This window comes from Aspergillus versicolor (genome assembly GCF_001890125.1).
Source record: "Aspergillus versicolor CBS 583.65 unplaced genomic scaffold ASPVEscaffold_2, whole genome shotgun sequence".
NCBI classification, from domain to species: domain Eukaryota; kingdom Fungi; phylum Ascomycota; class Eurotiomycetes; order Eurotiales; family Aspergillaceae; genus Aspergillus; species Aspergillus versicolor.
This window is the reverse complement of record NW_024467525.1, coordinates 999,794-1,013,747: the sequence shown is the minus strand read 5'-3', so window position 1 is coordinate 1,013,747 and position 13,954 is coordinate 999,794. Positions and strand designations below refer to the sequence as shown.

The following is a 13,954-nucleotide window of genomic DNA, read 5'->3' as shown; positions in this document are numbered from 1 at the left end:
ATTTTGCCGTTAACCGGCTCCTTCATATTCTAATAATTTCCGGGACTACGTGCGACCAGTACGTATTTCGGTACTTGGGGCCCTGATCTCTTTCGACGCACCGACACGCGCCCGACCGCCCCACGATGAGCACTTGGAGCTTAAATCAACAATAACTACAGTCTAACCGCGACCACCAGAAATTGACACCACGCAAATTGGAACTTTATATTGGCTTCCTTGCATATATAAGACCGCATTTCACTCAACCCGACCATGGCCCGAGCTGCGGTCATCCCTCAGTCGCCGCCGAAGCGCGCTACGCGTGGCAGAGCTAAGGGGTCAACAACCACAAAGACGGCAGGAAAACAAAATGCGAAAACGACAAAAGCTGTTGAAACGAGGAAGCGGAATGCGCGCATAGCGGTATCACATACGAATTCAGAGTCTGAGGAGGAAACGGAGGATGAGATCGAGGTTATTGATAGTAAAAGCAGGGGAAAGACAGCGGAAAAGGGGAAATCTACCGGCTCCGCCAAGTCAGGAAGAGGGAGGAAGGCAGTGGCTGCTCCTGATAGTGAGAGTGAGAATGATGATGACGAACTTGCTCAGTCTACTGCGCCGAAGAAAAAAGTTGGACGGCCAAAGACCAAGGCTGCGGCAACAGCGAAAGAGGATGGAACTACCACCACTACTACGAAGCCGGCATCGAGAGGGAGGGGACGGCCGAAGGGTACGTCTGTGAAGGTGACGGCTGGTGAAGACCTCCTGCGAGAAAATACGCGGAGGAATGAGCGTCTTCAGGACAGCGACGATTTATCGTCCTCGCAGCAAGGACCGACAGAGATATTCATAGCGACGGGCTCGGCTATGTTGCGAGGTCCGGCAAAGAAGAAGAAAGTCACATTTCAAGAAATGTCGGATTCCGATGAGAGCGAATTCAGTGAAGTGCCTGCTCCCACCACTACGAGACGCAGGAGAGGGACAATTGTCGCGAAGGATGTGGACGGTATTGGTGCGAAGCCTGTTCGTAAAGCCTCCACGCCATCAACCAGGGGTCGTAAGCCTGGACCAGCCAAGAAGGGCGGTGCTAAGCCTCTGTCGCCGAAGAAGGCCACACAGGTAGCGAAAGCATACGCGAGCTCCGACGGCGAGGATGATGAATTGAATGGCGAGAAAGACGCCATTAAGCTTGTGGTTCATTCACCGCAGAAGCGTGGATCGGGCATTACTGGACTAGGATCTCCCGTGAGACGGATCAACTTGTCTCCAAACAAGGCTTCCAAAACAGTTGATGAGAATGGTGAACCCACCGTTCCTTCTAGGAAGTCATTTGACTTTAACGAATCGCAATTCATGTCCAGTCCAGCGCGCCGGCCACCTGCGTCGCCGTTTCACTTCACATTGAAGGAAACACCGAAGCGAGCAGGATTGACTTTCAACGACAACACAAAACTGGCTAGACCAGAATCCACTCCAACGCAAAAATCCCCTCTTAGGACCTCTCCGAAGAAGGCGAAGCTGGGGACACCCGGTCCAGGAAGCTTGTTTGGACATAGTGGTAATGGTGCTTCCCAGCCAAACTCCACCCTGACTCAGAATTCGCCTTTGAAAACGTCTCCTAAGAAAGGAATATTCGGTGCGTCATTTTCGTCTCAACAGCCATCACATCAGGCCTCCACCTCCACGCCTTTGAAGTCTAGCATGCTTTTGAGCCCAGCAAAGAAAGTTGGCACTCCATTCAAAAGCTCATTACCACCTATGCCATCTTCATTGGCCAAGGAATCACAAATACAGGCAGACGCGGATACCGACGACGAAACTGTTTCCATGTATGACGAGTCACCATCCAGGGAACAAAATTTTGAGGGGGGGACTGTCATCGATGCTCACCAGGATGCGCATGGTGCAAGGCTAACGCCTGACGGAAGCCCGGTTACTCGAAGGAGTAGGCATTCAGAAAAAGAAGTTCCGGCCCAGTCCGACTATTTTGGAGGATTCGACAAGGAAGCAGATGAGGATTCTGATGATGAGCTTGCCGCACTCGAAGCTCACGACCATGCTGAAGACGTCGAACATGCGGACCAGCAAATGGAGGAGCTGATTCAAGAGGTTGAAGCCGAATTCGAAGAAACGGATATGCAGGCGCCGTTTGACTTCGATCAGGATGAAGAAGAGAGCACAACCCCACAAGATTCATTCAAGGCGAGCTCTAAATCAGTTAGAGTTCAGGAGGATTCCATCGCAGACAGGCGCTCAGACACCCAAGAAGACGACTCTGACATGGAAGTCCGTGAAGAGCCTACCCAATCAGCGCACCGACGCAGTTTTGTCGATGGGCTTGAGGATGTCTTTACTGAGAGATCTCCTCATCGCGACGCCCCAACAGACAATACCACCCATGATATGGATGACCGTGATAACTACTCTATATCCCATGATGAAGCTCCAGAAAACGTTAGTCAATCTGCGCGCACTGTGGAGGAACACGATGAACCGACACTTGTTGGTGAGAATACCTCGTCTCCCTCGAGGCATCCGATGAGTGCCGACCCAATTCAGCCCTACGAAATCGAAGAAGTTGAACACACTCCGTTTATGAGCTTCCTTTTAAACCACTGGGCGCCAACTCTACCGCTTGTTGAGGAACTCCATTCTACATCAATATCTGTCCAATATACAGAACGTAGATCACCGCGACCCAACACTCCGGAGGACAGCCAAAATGACGTGCCGAATACCCCCTCCGTCTCCAGCACTCTGGAGAGCCAAGAAGAAGAGCTCCAGGACAAATCGCTTCCCACTAAGGGGCCACGCTTTACTTTACTTGCCGAACAATTCAGTCAGTGGAAAGCAAGCAGCCCTGCCAAAGCCGAGACAGACCGTCCTCGCCGCAGAGGTGTTTTCTCACTTGGAAGACCTAGTGATCTTTCGCGCACTACACCTCAAGCACCTAAGACTGATATCTTCGCAAACGCGCCCTCTTTCTCAGCTAAGCTCCGTTCTCAACCAGCACCACATACATCCCCGGTGGTCGATACTAATGAAGAACTTGATATTCACGAAGACACGGAGCATCCGGTTGATGATGAGGTTGTTGAATCAAATACTGAGCACGGTACAAGGAGCCCCATGGCAGAAATAATAGATTATGAAGCCCCAGAGGCTCCTGAGCTCTTTTCGGATAGCCCTCGTGATGAGGCGGAGGGACAACAACCCAAAGCTGTGAACTACCCTACTCTGCAACCATCAGTAGAAGAGGAAAAAGAGAATGATGAGATGTCCTTCGTTCCTGCCACGCCCGCCAAGAACCCGTCTCTCCCGCAGCAAACATTCCACACAATGTCGAAAGTGCCCTTGAAGCCCGAGGGCCAGATATCTCCTTTGAAAATAATGCGAAAACGTGGACGCTCTCTTTCGATAAACTCTCCTGTCCGGTCCTCCCCCAGACTTCGGAATTTTTTGCCTCCACCAAAAGCGCACCGTGTATCAGAGTCCCCTCCACGGAAATCGCCTCGGATTCAAGAGGAGTCTGTCCAGAGATCCCGGTCAAGGGAACCTTCAATCGAAGCACAGCAGGTGCATCGCGCCCGAACGCCTTCCCGATCAGCTAGTCCGACTAAAACACCTCGCAACCAAGTTTCAGATTATGAGCTTTGCCTACGCGGCGCTGTTGTTTTTGTTGACGTCCACACGACTGAAGGCGAGGACGCCAGCGGCATTTTCATCGAGCTCCTCCAGCAGATGGGTGCTAAGTGCATCAGGAACTGGTCATGGAATCCCCGCATGAGCTTGTCCCCAGAGGAGGGTACGCCCTCATTGAATGGCAAGGTTGGCATCACCCACGTCGTCTTCAAAGACGGCGGTGTTCGAACCTTGGAAAAGGTGAGACAAGCTTCCGGACTGGTAAAGTGCGTGGGTGTTGGCTGGGTTCTCGAGTATGTTTCCCCTTTTGTTCCTATTAATGGTTTCTCTAACTTGAAGCAGTTGCGAGCGAGAAAGCAAATGGCTCGACGAAGCGCTTTATTCCGTCGACAGCTCAATCATTCCCCGAGGTGGCGCAAAGCGGCGCAAGAGTATGGAACCTCGGGCACTAAGCAACATCAACGGAACACTTATCAAGTCGGGCATGGCTGGGTCATCAAGCCGCAGACCTTCTGCGGCCTTCGGAAATGGTGCTAGGAGTACCACACCGGAAGAGCCTGGTCACACAGGGGGAGACTATAAATTCTGGCAGACACCACGAACTCCTAGTGCTGCTTCACTCGGATTCAATTTTGATAGCATTGGCATGTCTCCTGCAACGCCTTTCTTCCTGTCTCAGCGGTCAAAGCTTGTGCAGCAGACTTGCCCTCCAAAACAAACACAGCAGGGACTCTTTTCTAGAAATAAAGCAGAGGAGGGACCATCACGTGAATTGAAAACCAAACTGGAAGCTGCGCGACGAAAGAGTCTTGCTTTCAAGCCTCCTGTTGGAAGCCCTCTCGTGGAGTAATTGGCGTTGGGATGTTAGTTTCTTGACGATTTTTTTTCTGCATTGGACGGTTGTTCACGGATATTTTCATATCATACCCCTTTTGCCGGCGCTGTTATGGATTTGTTTTGATAGTATGCTTATTTAGGAATACCCTATCCGAGTACTTGTGCATCAATAGACTTGTCTATCTGCTCTGGGCGACTCACCATGTACTCGTCACGTAGCTGACCCACGGCACTGGCGGCCATGGACAAGCATATGTATATAAGTCCTGAAATCACGTGGTGGTCTCGGGCCGCAAATAACCGCACGTAGCTGTGGCTGCCTGCATGAATCACAAAAGAGATCTTCGATCTTCGAAGTGCTGCTATTTTGCTTGCATGGTTGCTCTGGTGGCATTGACCTCGCCTGTTGCATTCTTGACCGCCATCTGAGTCATAATCATCTACACTCAGTGAAGACATATCTCCTACTTCCCCAATTGTTCTGCTGCGATCGATAAAATTCACAAACCATGAGCGCCGAACCCTGGACCCCAAAATGTAAGCCTGTCATATCTTACTCTTGGGGATACATCCGCTGACGATATTCCACAACAGCCTGGACAGGAAAGCCCATCAAACAGGATGTTGTCTATGACGACGCAGAGGGCGTTCAATCAGCGCTCCAGAAACTCGAAAAGCTTCCCCCGCTTGTCACTACTCATGAGGTGCGCATTTTGTTTCTCCAGCGGTGCTTGTTATTTTCGCACAGATGGGGCAATGTTTTTTTTTTTTTGCTAATCGGGGTGCAGATTGCCAATCTGAAGAAGAGTCTAAAGAATGTAGCTCTCGGCAAGGCTTTTGTTCTCCAAGGAGGTATGGTCTTCACGATCGATATTGTAGTCGTTTTGCTAATATATAATATAGGGGACTGTGCGGAGCTATTTGATTACTGTAATCAGGATATGATTGAGGCAAAGGTCAAGCTGCTTCTCCAGATGAGTCTTGTCTTGATTTGGGGTATGTCCTCTTATGTATTATTGAAGACCATTGACTGATTGTTTGTAGGAGCAAACATGCCTGTCGTGCGTATCGCACGCATTGCAGGGCAATTCGCCAAGTGAGCTTCGCCCGCCTTGCTAAAAACTAAATCAATGGCTAACGGACCTAGGCCCCGGTCAAGTCCTATGGAAGTCATAAATGGCGTCGAAATGCCTTCTTTCCGTGGAGACAACATCAACGGTTTCGATGCCACGCCTGAATCCCGACGTCCAGACCCTTCGCGTCTGGTATCTGCATACTTCCACTCCGCATCAACTCTCAACTACCTTCGCGCCTCGCTCTCTTCAGGCCTAGCAGACCTCCACTCCCCTCTCGACTGGGGTCTTGGGCACGTCATCACACCGGCCATCAAAGAAAAGTACGAGCGCATCGTCACTAGAGTCAAAGATGCCCTCCGCTTCATGCAAACCGTCGGGATCGACACAGATCGCGGCGTAGAGACAGTCGACGTCTACACCAGCCACGAGGGTCTCCTCCTCGAATACGAAACCAGTCTCACCCGTCTCCTCAAAGACCCCACGCCACCAACCCCAAGTTTCCAACCCACCGCATCCACCGCCTCACAACCACCAAAAAGCTTCTACGCCACATCCTCGCACTTCCTCTGGATCGGCGACCGCACGCGCCAACTTACAGGCGCCCATGTCGAGTTCTTCCGCGGCATCGCCAACCCAATCGGCATCAAAATCGGCCCATCAATGGATCCTAAGGACTTGGTTGCCCTGCTTAACACCGTGAACCCAGACCGCGAGATCGGCAAAGTCACACTCATCTCCCGATACGGAGCACGGAACATCGCCGCCCATCTACCGGGCCATATTGCGGCCGTGAAATCCTCCGGCCATATACCCGTCTGGCAATGCGATCCCATGCACGGCAACACGCAGTCCACGCCGACGGGTGTCAAGACGAGACACTTTGAGGATATCTTGTCGGAGCTGCGACAGGCGCTGGAGATTCATCGCGCTAGTGGTAGTTTCCTAGGTGGCATGCATCTGGAACTTACTGGCGAGGCCGTTACGGAGTGTGTTGGTGGTGCCGGGGGGCTGACGGAGGAGGGGCTTGGAGAGAGGTATACGACATTTTGTGACCCGAGATTGAATGAGAAGCAGGCGTTAGAATTGGCGTTTTTGGTTGCGGGTTTCTACAGGGAGATGGAGGGGGAAGAAGGCGTTAATTCTATCTAAGAGCGGTTGGTAGTAATATAACAGTAAAAGTAAAAGTTAGATAGTCTATATTTTCGGGCCTGCCTTGTTGTTCGTTGGTTAGTACTACTCACATACCATATCAATGATACAAAGACATTCAGTCATCATTTAATATATGAGTAGGAGTATAATTCAATACCTAGGCGTCGAACTAACATTAACCTTAACCCCTCCCCACCTCCCACCTCCCAGCCCATATATCGCACTAGTATCACTACCACCTAGGTTCCCAGGCACAATCCTCTCCTGACTCTCTGGCCTCGCAAGCATGGAAGCCCTATATTCATGGAAACTAGTATGCACCTCGGAGATCTTCAAAATGCCGTCTCCCCGCTTGCGTCCCCAGCTATTACCAAGTTCGTATACCGTTGCTGAGTGTGGATGGGATGCGGCCCACCGGGCACCAGCGCGACTCTGACTCCGACTCAGTCTCCTGCTGGTGATTGATACGGGGAAGGATTTGTGGAGGATGGGGAGCGAGCCGATTAGGAGGCCGAGCGCTGATTCGATGATGGTGCATATCAACGACGGGGCTGTTATAACTGTGGATGTGGTCAGTAAGGAAGTATGTATATAGGTGGGTGGGTGGGTGGGTCTGTAGGTAGGAAGTACATGGCATATCAGTAGTATTCTGGACGTAAACCACGATCACAAAGCGCACGAGCGCAGCGGCACAAGCAACAAGGCCTAAACCGAACAGGAGGAGCACGAGGACGCGGTGTCTAGTCGGCATATCCAATTTCCAGACAGTCGGTATTGGAAGGATTAGGAGGATGATGTCAAACAAAAATAACAGCACGCCCTGGTACATGTTTATGGCGAATGTCTTTTCCGCTGAGAAACAGGCGCCGGAGTCTGGGACTGGTTCGATTGTTCGCGTCTTGTCCCAGAAGGCGCGGATGGGGTTGCACTGGAAGACAAGGGCGAGAACTCCAGATATAGCGAAAATAGTAAGGAGTAAGATGAGGTACCGGCTGATGAGTTTGATGTGATGCTGCTGGGGGAAGATGCGCATTGCGGAGGCTGCCAGGCTGACTTTGACGATGGCGCTGACAACGAGGGTGCTGCAGAGGGAGGCATAGTAGATCTTTGGGATGTCAAGGTTTAGCGTAAGTAAATAGCTGGACATAAAGTAAGTACCTTCATCCATACTACTGCATCATCACTGGGGACGTCCTCGTGGTGGAGGCCCAGGCCGTAGTATGTAAAAGTGTATGCGAGGGCCAAGTAGCCATCAACCAGGAGCTGAGCGTATTAGATATAATGAATATAACTCGAGAAAGGTCATACCAGTGCTATAATTACTAGGTAGTCGTCCATTTCGAACGTCTTTACGGCCACCCATCGCTTGTACAGCTATGAGTAGTTAGCAGCAAGCCATGGACGACGTGATATCAACAGGAAGAACCAACCCTGAGACAGCAGACTAGGGTGCACAAAATGGCCATTGCCAGTGCGACTCCCCTAACAGCATCGACCATTCCAGCTGCACCCATAATGAGTCTTTTCAGCACGCCGCTGAAGGACGTAAAGACGTTCAGAACAAGATCAGGTCAAGTTGTCGCAACACGCGAACCCCACTCAGGCACGGTTAAGGCTTAAGACTCCTGCAGAAGAATACGTAATCTAGTCTGGAGTCTTGAAGACTTGAGCGCGGAGTATTCATTCTGGCCTCTTGACTTTCCATTAACGAGCATCGACGTGCAGCCAAAAAACTCCAGGATCCACCGCTGTTTCGACCAGGGTCTGTCGCACCATCACTCCTAGGCGAAGATAGTGGAACGCGGGTCACAATCACCACCCAGTCGTTTCTCCACGATCGATGCACAAGCGAATTTACAAGTCCTGCCGCAGGATCCTGTTGGTCGACGTTGAGAGATTGCGGGCTGGCAGCCAGAGATGGTCCGACGGCCGTGAGGGGAACCCTGGACGGGCTCAAGATGGAAGGAAGTCTTCAAGCAGATAAATCCTGCTTCGAAGAGGCTTTATCCAGAATCAGCATCAGGTTCGGAATTGCACAATGAAATCCCTGTATGGTGTTGCTCGCTTGTTCGCCTCGCAGGCTTTGCTTGTGTTAGCCAGCCCTTGGCCAGCAGTCGAAGGCCGAGCCAATTCTGCAGATTTGATTCTCTGTCCGAGAACAAAAAAGAATTGGCCTGTGACTTGGACTTGGAATTTGTCCTTGCAACGGTCTTCATTTAATTATTTGGCGACAGCGCCCTCGTGGAGGATCGCCTTCATATGAAGAGCATCACACGTGGCAATGGTCGTGCCTTAGCCACTACAACCATCTAGACCTTATATATATTAATAATTAGCCCAAAACGGCTCAATAAACTGTTAGCTATCGCCGGAGTCACCTTAAGCTTCCCGTTCTCTGAATTCTCCTAGATTCTAGCACCAACTCTCTCCGTGCGGGGGACAGATATCTCCAGTGGTGGGGCTAGCTGTGCTGTTGATGCCATTATATATACTCTGTACTCGTCATGCCATGTGCACAACAAAAATCTTACCATATCATTCCTCGGGCCAATTACGATCCCGATATTTCAGACATTGCAGAGGGGCTGTTTGTTTCGAGGATTGGAAGGTTAAATAGAAATTTAATCTATTGAAGCAAGTACGATACCAGAGCACATATATATGGAATGCATGTATATTCAGCAGTAGCAACACCTGGCTAGCGGCTATATCAAAACAAAAATATGCGGTGTAGGTGTAGTAGTACAAAGTTGATATCAATGCCATATCCAATTCAACATATCCATTCAAATCCAAAGCAATTCATGGTATCGCAAAAGGCATGAAATAGGTGAATGCTCGCTGTCTACCAAATCTAACCCAAGTAGATAGATAGCAGACATAGCCAAGAAACAATCTAAATCGTTAGTCGTAACATTGGAGATGCAAATAATCCAAAGTTGGCTTTCATATATAAATGGGATATCAAGCGCCATGTGGTCGCGTTCCAGGGGGCGGGGGAGTTATTGCAACTCCAGGAGGCGGACTAATGGCCATCCCCGGATGCAGAGCTCCCTGGGCCGGCCCCGGTCCTGGACTGGGGCTCGTTGGCATCGTCTGAGATTGATATGCCATCGCAGGCTCATATGTGGGAAGAGCCGGATTAGCAGTACGGGTATATCCCGGGCGCATTTCGAATCCGTTCGCGACATCTTCTTCACTCGATGATGACCAGGCGTCTTCGCGCGCTGGGCGAGAGTATACACTTGGAGCGTAGGGGTTAAGTGGAGGGTATGTTTGGGGAGGCGGAGCGGATTCCGGGATCACAGATGGCGCGGGCTCGTGCATCCGATCGTCTTCGGGGTTCCGAAGCGCGGCGGTGCTATCCGTCGGACCGTACGCACCTGGATATGCTGGCTCGGTGCCCCAAGATCGAATCGGATGGGCTCTACCCTTCTTCCAGGGTTCGGAGAGGGATGGGAAGTATTGCCGGTAGGAGATAGAGGCGCAGATTATACCTAGTAGCGACCCGGTGATCACGTCGAATGGGTGGTGTCGCGCGTCCATAATTCGGGATACGGCGATCAGGGTTGCGCCGAGGCAGGGAAACATAACCAGGAACATCTTCCAGACTTCGCCCTTGTTGTCCATAATATGCAATTTGCCGCCGATCCAAAGCGATAGATAGAACAGACCCGCGAACGAAGCTAAAAGGTTAATAACAAGTTAGTATTTGCAATTTCAACTGTCACGGAAGTGTCTTACAGCTACTATGACCTGCGACAAGTTAGCACCCGCAAATCCCAAGTCCAGAACGCGAAACATACCTGAAGGCCATGACCGGAAGCCATCTTTCAAGATATGAGGATCCCCAGTACAGATACTATAGTCCGACAGCCCAAAGGGCACACCGTCCGCGCTACCGGGCCTAGGTTGGCACCGAGCAATGACATCCGGCCTGGGCTTGCCGCAAGCAGTCTTCAGGGCTTGGGTAATAACAAAAGCCAGCGCCTGGGATAGGACAAGGCCAAGAAACCCGCAGTTGAACTCCCACAGCCGATCCTTGAACCGGTATGGCCCTGTAAACTTCCTCTTCCCATTCGTTTTAATCGGTTTGTTGTGCGAAAATAGCCCGTCAACGAACAGTGTGTAGATAGCAATTATAACGAGCGGACCTCCCCCCGAACAAGCGACGGCTGCGAAAATCGATATGCGCTCGGGGTCGGCATATGGATACTGAAGGGATATATTGTTTAAAGAGAAACGCTGATGATATGGCTCGAGCCTATCGATGATGTAGAAACCGACGACGAGGCCGCTGGGCTATTGTTAGCGAGGTGTTGCGATAAAAATTGGACCAGCCATTGGGTAGCACGGAGAAAACGGACACAAGGACGACATAGTCGATGATATATCTGTAACAAAACCACGCGTTAGCAAAAATCGATCCAGTGAATACCGCAGGAGATCTTGCTGGTCGACTCACGAAATGATCACTCGCGGCCGCAATCGGCGCTTCGAGAAGGGGAGTTTAGAAGGCAGACGGTCCATCACCATCTAGCGCGGCGCCGCTTCGTCAGAGGCTGGACGCTACCTGATAGTTAATCAAGCGAGGAGTCGGTCAATGCGAGCAAGTCGTACACGGTCGGGCTGTCCAGGAGCACTTCCGGAAACCATGCACGTGGAGAGAACGGCGAGAGAACCAGGGACGTTTAATGAGGAGCGGAGGATTATGAACTCAGGAGAGCTGAGACGGGGGAGGACAAAGCATCTTGGCTGGACCTCCCAAGACCCAATCCAGTGAATCCACACCTGGCGGGACTTGCCTATAAATATGCAATGGATTCTGTGACGAGCCAACTCCGCCCACACGCGCCCAGCTGCTCCCACAGTCTCTCACTAGCAGCGATCGTCTGTAGGGGTCGGCTCAGCCACACCGGTCGCCGCGTCTACCTCCTTCTGGCTATTGGGCACTTGAGCTGTCTGGCCCTTGAGTCTTGGCTTTGTGAAAACCCGCATTTGGAACAAAAATACATGGTGAATCATGCTGCCTAGAATAACTGGCGACAACATATTTGCCTGGTGCTTAGGCAGACACAATGTTATGAAAAGCCACTTGATCAATCTAAAGAACATGAGTAATGTCCTTTCTTTAATCACTAGACATGGAAATTTTCTGAAAACCGAAATAATAATAATTTTATTTAGACAATCAAAAGAAGGAATGGCATCCAAAGATTAAAGCGTTATCCTAACTAATCCAGAACATATGAAAGTTATGTTATGTTGTACAACTCATTACGGCCATTATGGTCATCTTTTCGTTTCGCGCCTTCCATCGGGAATCCTGTCTGCCTTTCATACCCAGACAGGATCACTGACTAGATCTTAGAACACCTTTGCCCAATCTAGCAGACGGTGATGTACAGACCAAGACTATATCCAAGTTAGCTACTGTTGCCTCAAAAGTGTTATATACGTGCGGGGATACTCACGGCGAAGGGTTGTAGTCCTCGAAGAAGTCGAGTTCCGTGCTTCCAGCGTTCGACATCTCGAAGCCGACAGTCTGGCCAGCAGGGCACTCGGTGGTGCTGATGACATAGGAGTTGCCGGGGGAGATAGTGAATTCACCGTAGTTCTGGCCAATAGCCGGAGCGGTGTTGTAGGTGGTCTGCTGGGTGGCCGGCGAGGTTACGGCTCCAAATTGAACCTTTCCGTCTCCGCTGAAGCTGTAGGACGAAGTCTCGAGATCCTCCTTCTTAGGGAAGAGGAAGACAAGGCTACAAGTCTTTCCAGCATCCGATTGGGGAATGTCGAAGTTGAAGATAGTCGACACGGACGACGACACAGTTCCGTTGAAAGAGGTACCTGCGGCTTGGTCTGGCGAGGAAGAGTCAATGGGGACGATCAAATGGGGGTACTCGTAGTTGCCCGAAAGGTCCGTAGGGCAGCTTCCGCCGGGCTGGGTACCGGAAGGGGTCTGTCCACCACCAGCAGGACCAGTTGGGGTTTCACCTCCGCCAGCAGGACTAGTAGGGGTCTGTCCACCACCAGCAGGACCAGTAGGAGTCTGTCCACCACCAGCAGGACCAGTAGGGGTTTCACCACCGCCAGCAGGACCAGTAGGGGTCTGACCACCACCAGCAGGACCAGTAGNCCACCACCAGCAGGACCAGTAGGGGTTTCACCACCGCCAGCAGGACCAGTAGGGGTCTGACCACCACCAGCAGGACCAGTAGAGGTCTGTCCACCACCAGCAGGACCAGTAGGGGTTTCACCTCCGCCAGCAGGACCAGTAGGGGTCTGTCCACCACCAGCAGGACCAGTAGGTGTTTCACCTCCACCAGGGACACCAGGTTGGCAGCCGACTGTGACAGTAGTGTATACAGTTGATGTGGCAGGGCAGCCCTCACAAGTGCCAGGCACGCCGCTAGGGCCTACACCACCACCACCGGCGGGGCCGGTAGGGATTTGGCCTCCGCCAGCAGGACCAGTAGGGATTTGGCCTCCACCAGCAGGGCCGGTAGGGGTTTGACCTCCGCCAGCAGGGCCGCTAGGGCCTACACCACCACCACCACCGGCGGGACCGCTAGGCGAGGGGGAGACAATGGGAACGGTAGCAGTAGAGCCAGGAACAGTAGTAGTGCCTTCGCCGGGGCCTTGTCCACCACCGCCAGGAACACTAGGCGAGGGTGAGATCACCGGGACACTAGAGCTAGGTGCAGGAGCGGAAGACGAGGGCTGGACCGGGACAGAGCTAGAACCGGAGCCGGCACCCGATCCCGCGCAAGAATCGGCGTTCAGTTGCACACTGACGCAGCCGGTGACGTCTCCGCTGTTGGGCGAGGTGTAGATGTTCAGGCCACCATTCTCACCAGTTTCACAGGCAACGAAGTTGGTTTGTCCGTTGTACTCGAGCTGGCCGTTTGTGTTGACAGAGAATCCTGGGGTAGGGCTCGCGCCCAGGTCACACTGGAACTGTGTTGTGGGAGCTGTGTGAAGCAAACCATTAGCAATATATCCAACCGTGTATTTAGAAAATCAACGTACGAGTCAAGATGCAGCCACGTCCGCTGCCATCAGTGATGGAGCCATCTGAGTCGATACAGAACTGGCCTTGAGGGGTATTGCCGCCGATGCGGTTCTGTCCATCACCAAGCTGACCGACCTGGCCAGAGGTCTCACCAGATGCTGAGATGTGGAAGCAGCAACTGGTGTCACGGGGAACAAGTGCGTTAGCACCAGCAACAAAAGCCGCAACGGTAGCGAAATTCCTCATGTTGACG

The 13,954-nt window shown here is 51.8% G+C and overlaps 5 protein-coding genes across 5 annotated transcripts; 2 read left to right on the top strand and 3 right to left on the bottom strand.

Annotated features, from left to right (window-relative positions):
- Window positions 1–255: 255 nt before the first annotated feature.
- Window positions 256–4,474, top strand: ASPVEDRAFT_126012 (uncharacterized protein; the record flags this gene model as incomplete). The annotated part of the gene is made up of 2 exons (XM_040806321.1): window positions 256–3,917; window positions 3,967–4,474. 2 exons carry the CDS (start codon window positions 256–258, stop codon window positions 4,472–4,474), a joined length of 4,170 nt encoding a protein of 1,389 aa, XP_040663875.1.
- A 496-nt stretch (window positions 4,475–4,970) lies between these two features.
- ASPVEDRAFT_123568 (3-deoxy-7-phosphoheptulonate synthase class II) lies at window positions 4,971–6,686 on the top strand (the record flags this gene model as incomplete). The annotated part of the gene is made up of 6 exons (XM_040806096.1): window positions 4,971–4,998; window positions 5,056–5,165; window positions 5,250–5,313; window positions 5,365–5,457; window positions 5,506–5,557; window positions 5,609–6,686. The coding sequence occupies 6 exons, from the start codon at window positions 4,971–4,973 to the stop codon at window positions 6,684–6,686; spliced, it is 1,425 nt and encodes a 474-aa protein (XP_040663874.1).
- A 153-nt stretch (window positions 6,687–6,839) lies between these two features.
- On the bottom strand, window positions 6,840–8,203 carry ASPVEDRAFT_79776 (uncharacterized protein; the record flags this gene model as incomplete). Its single annotated transcript, XM_040816758.1, has 5 exons — window positions 6,840–7,249; window positions 7,320–7,794; window positions 7,848–7,952; window positions 7,998–8,063; window positions 8,120–8,203. The coding sequence occupies 5 exons, from the start codon at window positions 8,201–8,203 to the stop codon at window positions 6,840–6,842; spliced, it is 1,140 nt and encodes a 379-aa protein (XP_040663873.1).
- A 1,147-nt stretch (window positions 8,204–9,350) lies between these two features.
- Window positions 9,351–11,644, bottom strand: ASPVEDRAFT_37542 (uncharacterized protein). Its single transcript, XM_040811505.1, has 5 exons — window positions 11,155–11,644; window positions 11,057–11,083; window positions 10,496–10,986; window positions 10,434–10,445; window positions 9,351–10,375 (listed from the first exon to the last, which is right to left on the bottom strand). Exons 1-5 carry the CDS (start codon window positions 11,217–11,219, stop codon window positions 9,654–9,656), a joined length of 1,317 nt encoding a protein of 438 aa, XP_040663872.1. The 5' UTR covers window positions 11,220–11,644; the 3' UTR covers window positions 9,351–9,653.
- A 432-nt stretch (window positions 11,645–12,076) lies between these two features.
- On the bottom strand, window positions 12,077–13,947 carry ASPVEDRAFT_79774 (putative GPI anchored cell wall protein; the record flags this gene model as incomplete). The annotated part of the gene is made up of 5 exons (XM_040816757.1): window positions 12,077–12,104; window positions 12,164–12,798; window positions 12,857–13,036; window positions 13,110–13,660; window positions 13,719–13,947. The coding sequence occupies 5 exons, from the start codon at window positions 13,945–13,947 to the stop codon at window positions 12,077–12,079; spliced, it is 1,623 nt and encodes a 540-aa protein (XP_040663871.1).
- Window positions 13,948–13,954: the final 7 nt, after the last annotated feature.

Bases quoted from the DNA above. Each gene is read 5' to 3' on its own strand.
- ASPVEDRAFT_37542 (XM_040811505.1), bottom strand. From the start codon at position 11,219: ATGGACCGTCTGCCTTCTAAACTCCCCTTCTCGAAGCGCCGATTGCGG. The intron at 11,084-11,154 runs GTGAGTCGACCA...GTTTTGTTACAG, and splicing joins CGGCCGCGAGTGATCATTTC to ATATATCATCGACTATGTCG. The intron at 10,987-11,056 runs GTCCGTTTTCTC...ACAATAGCCCAG, and splicing joins ATCGACTATGTCGTCCTTGT to CGGCCTCGTCGTCGGTTTCT.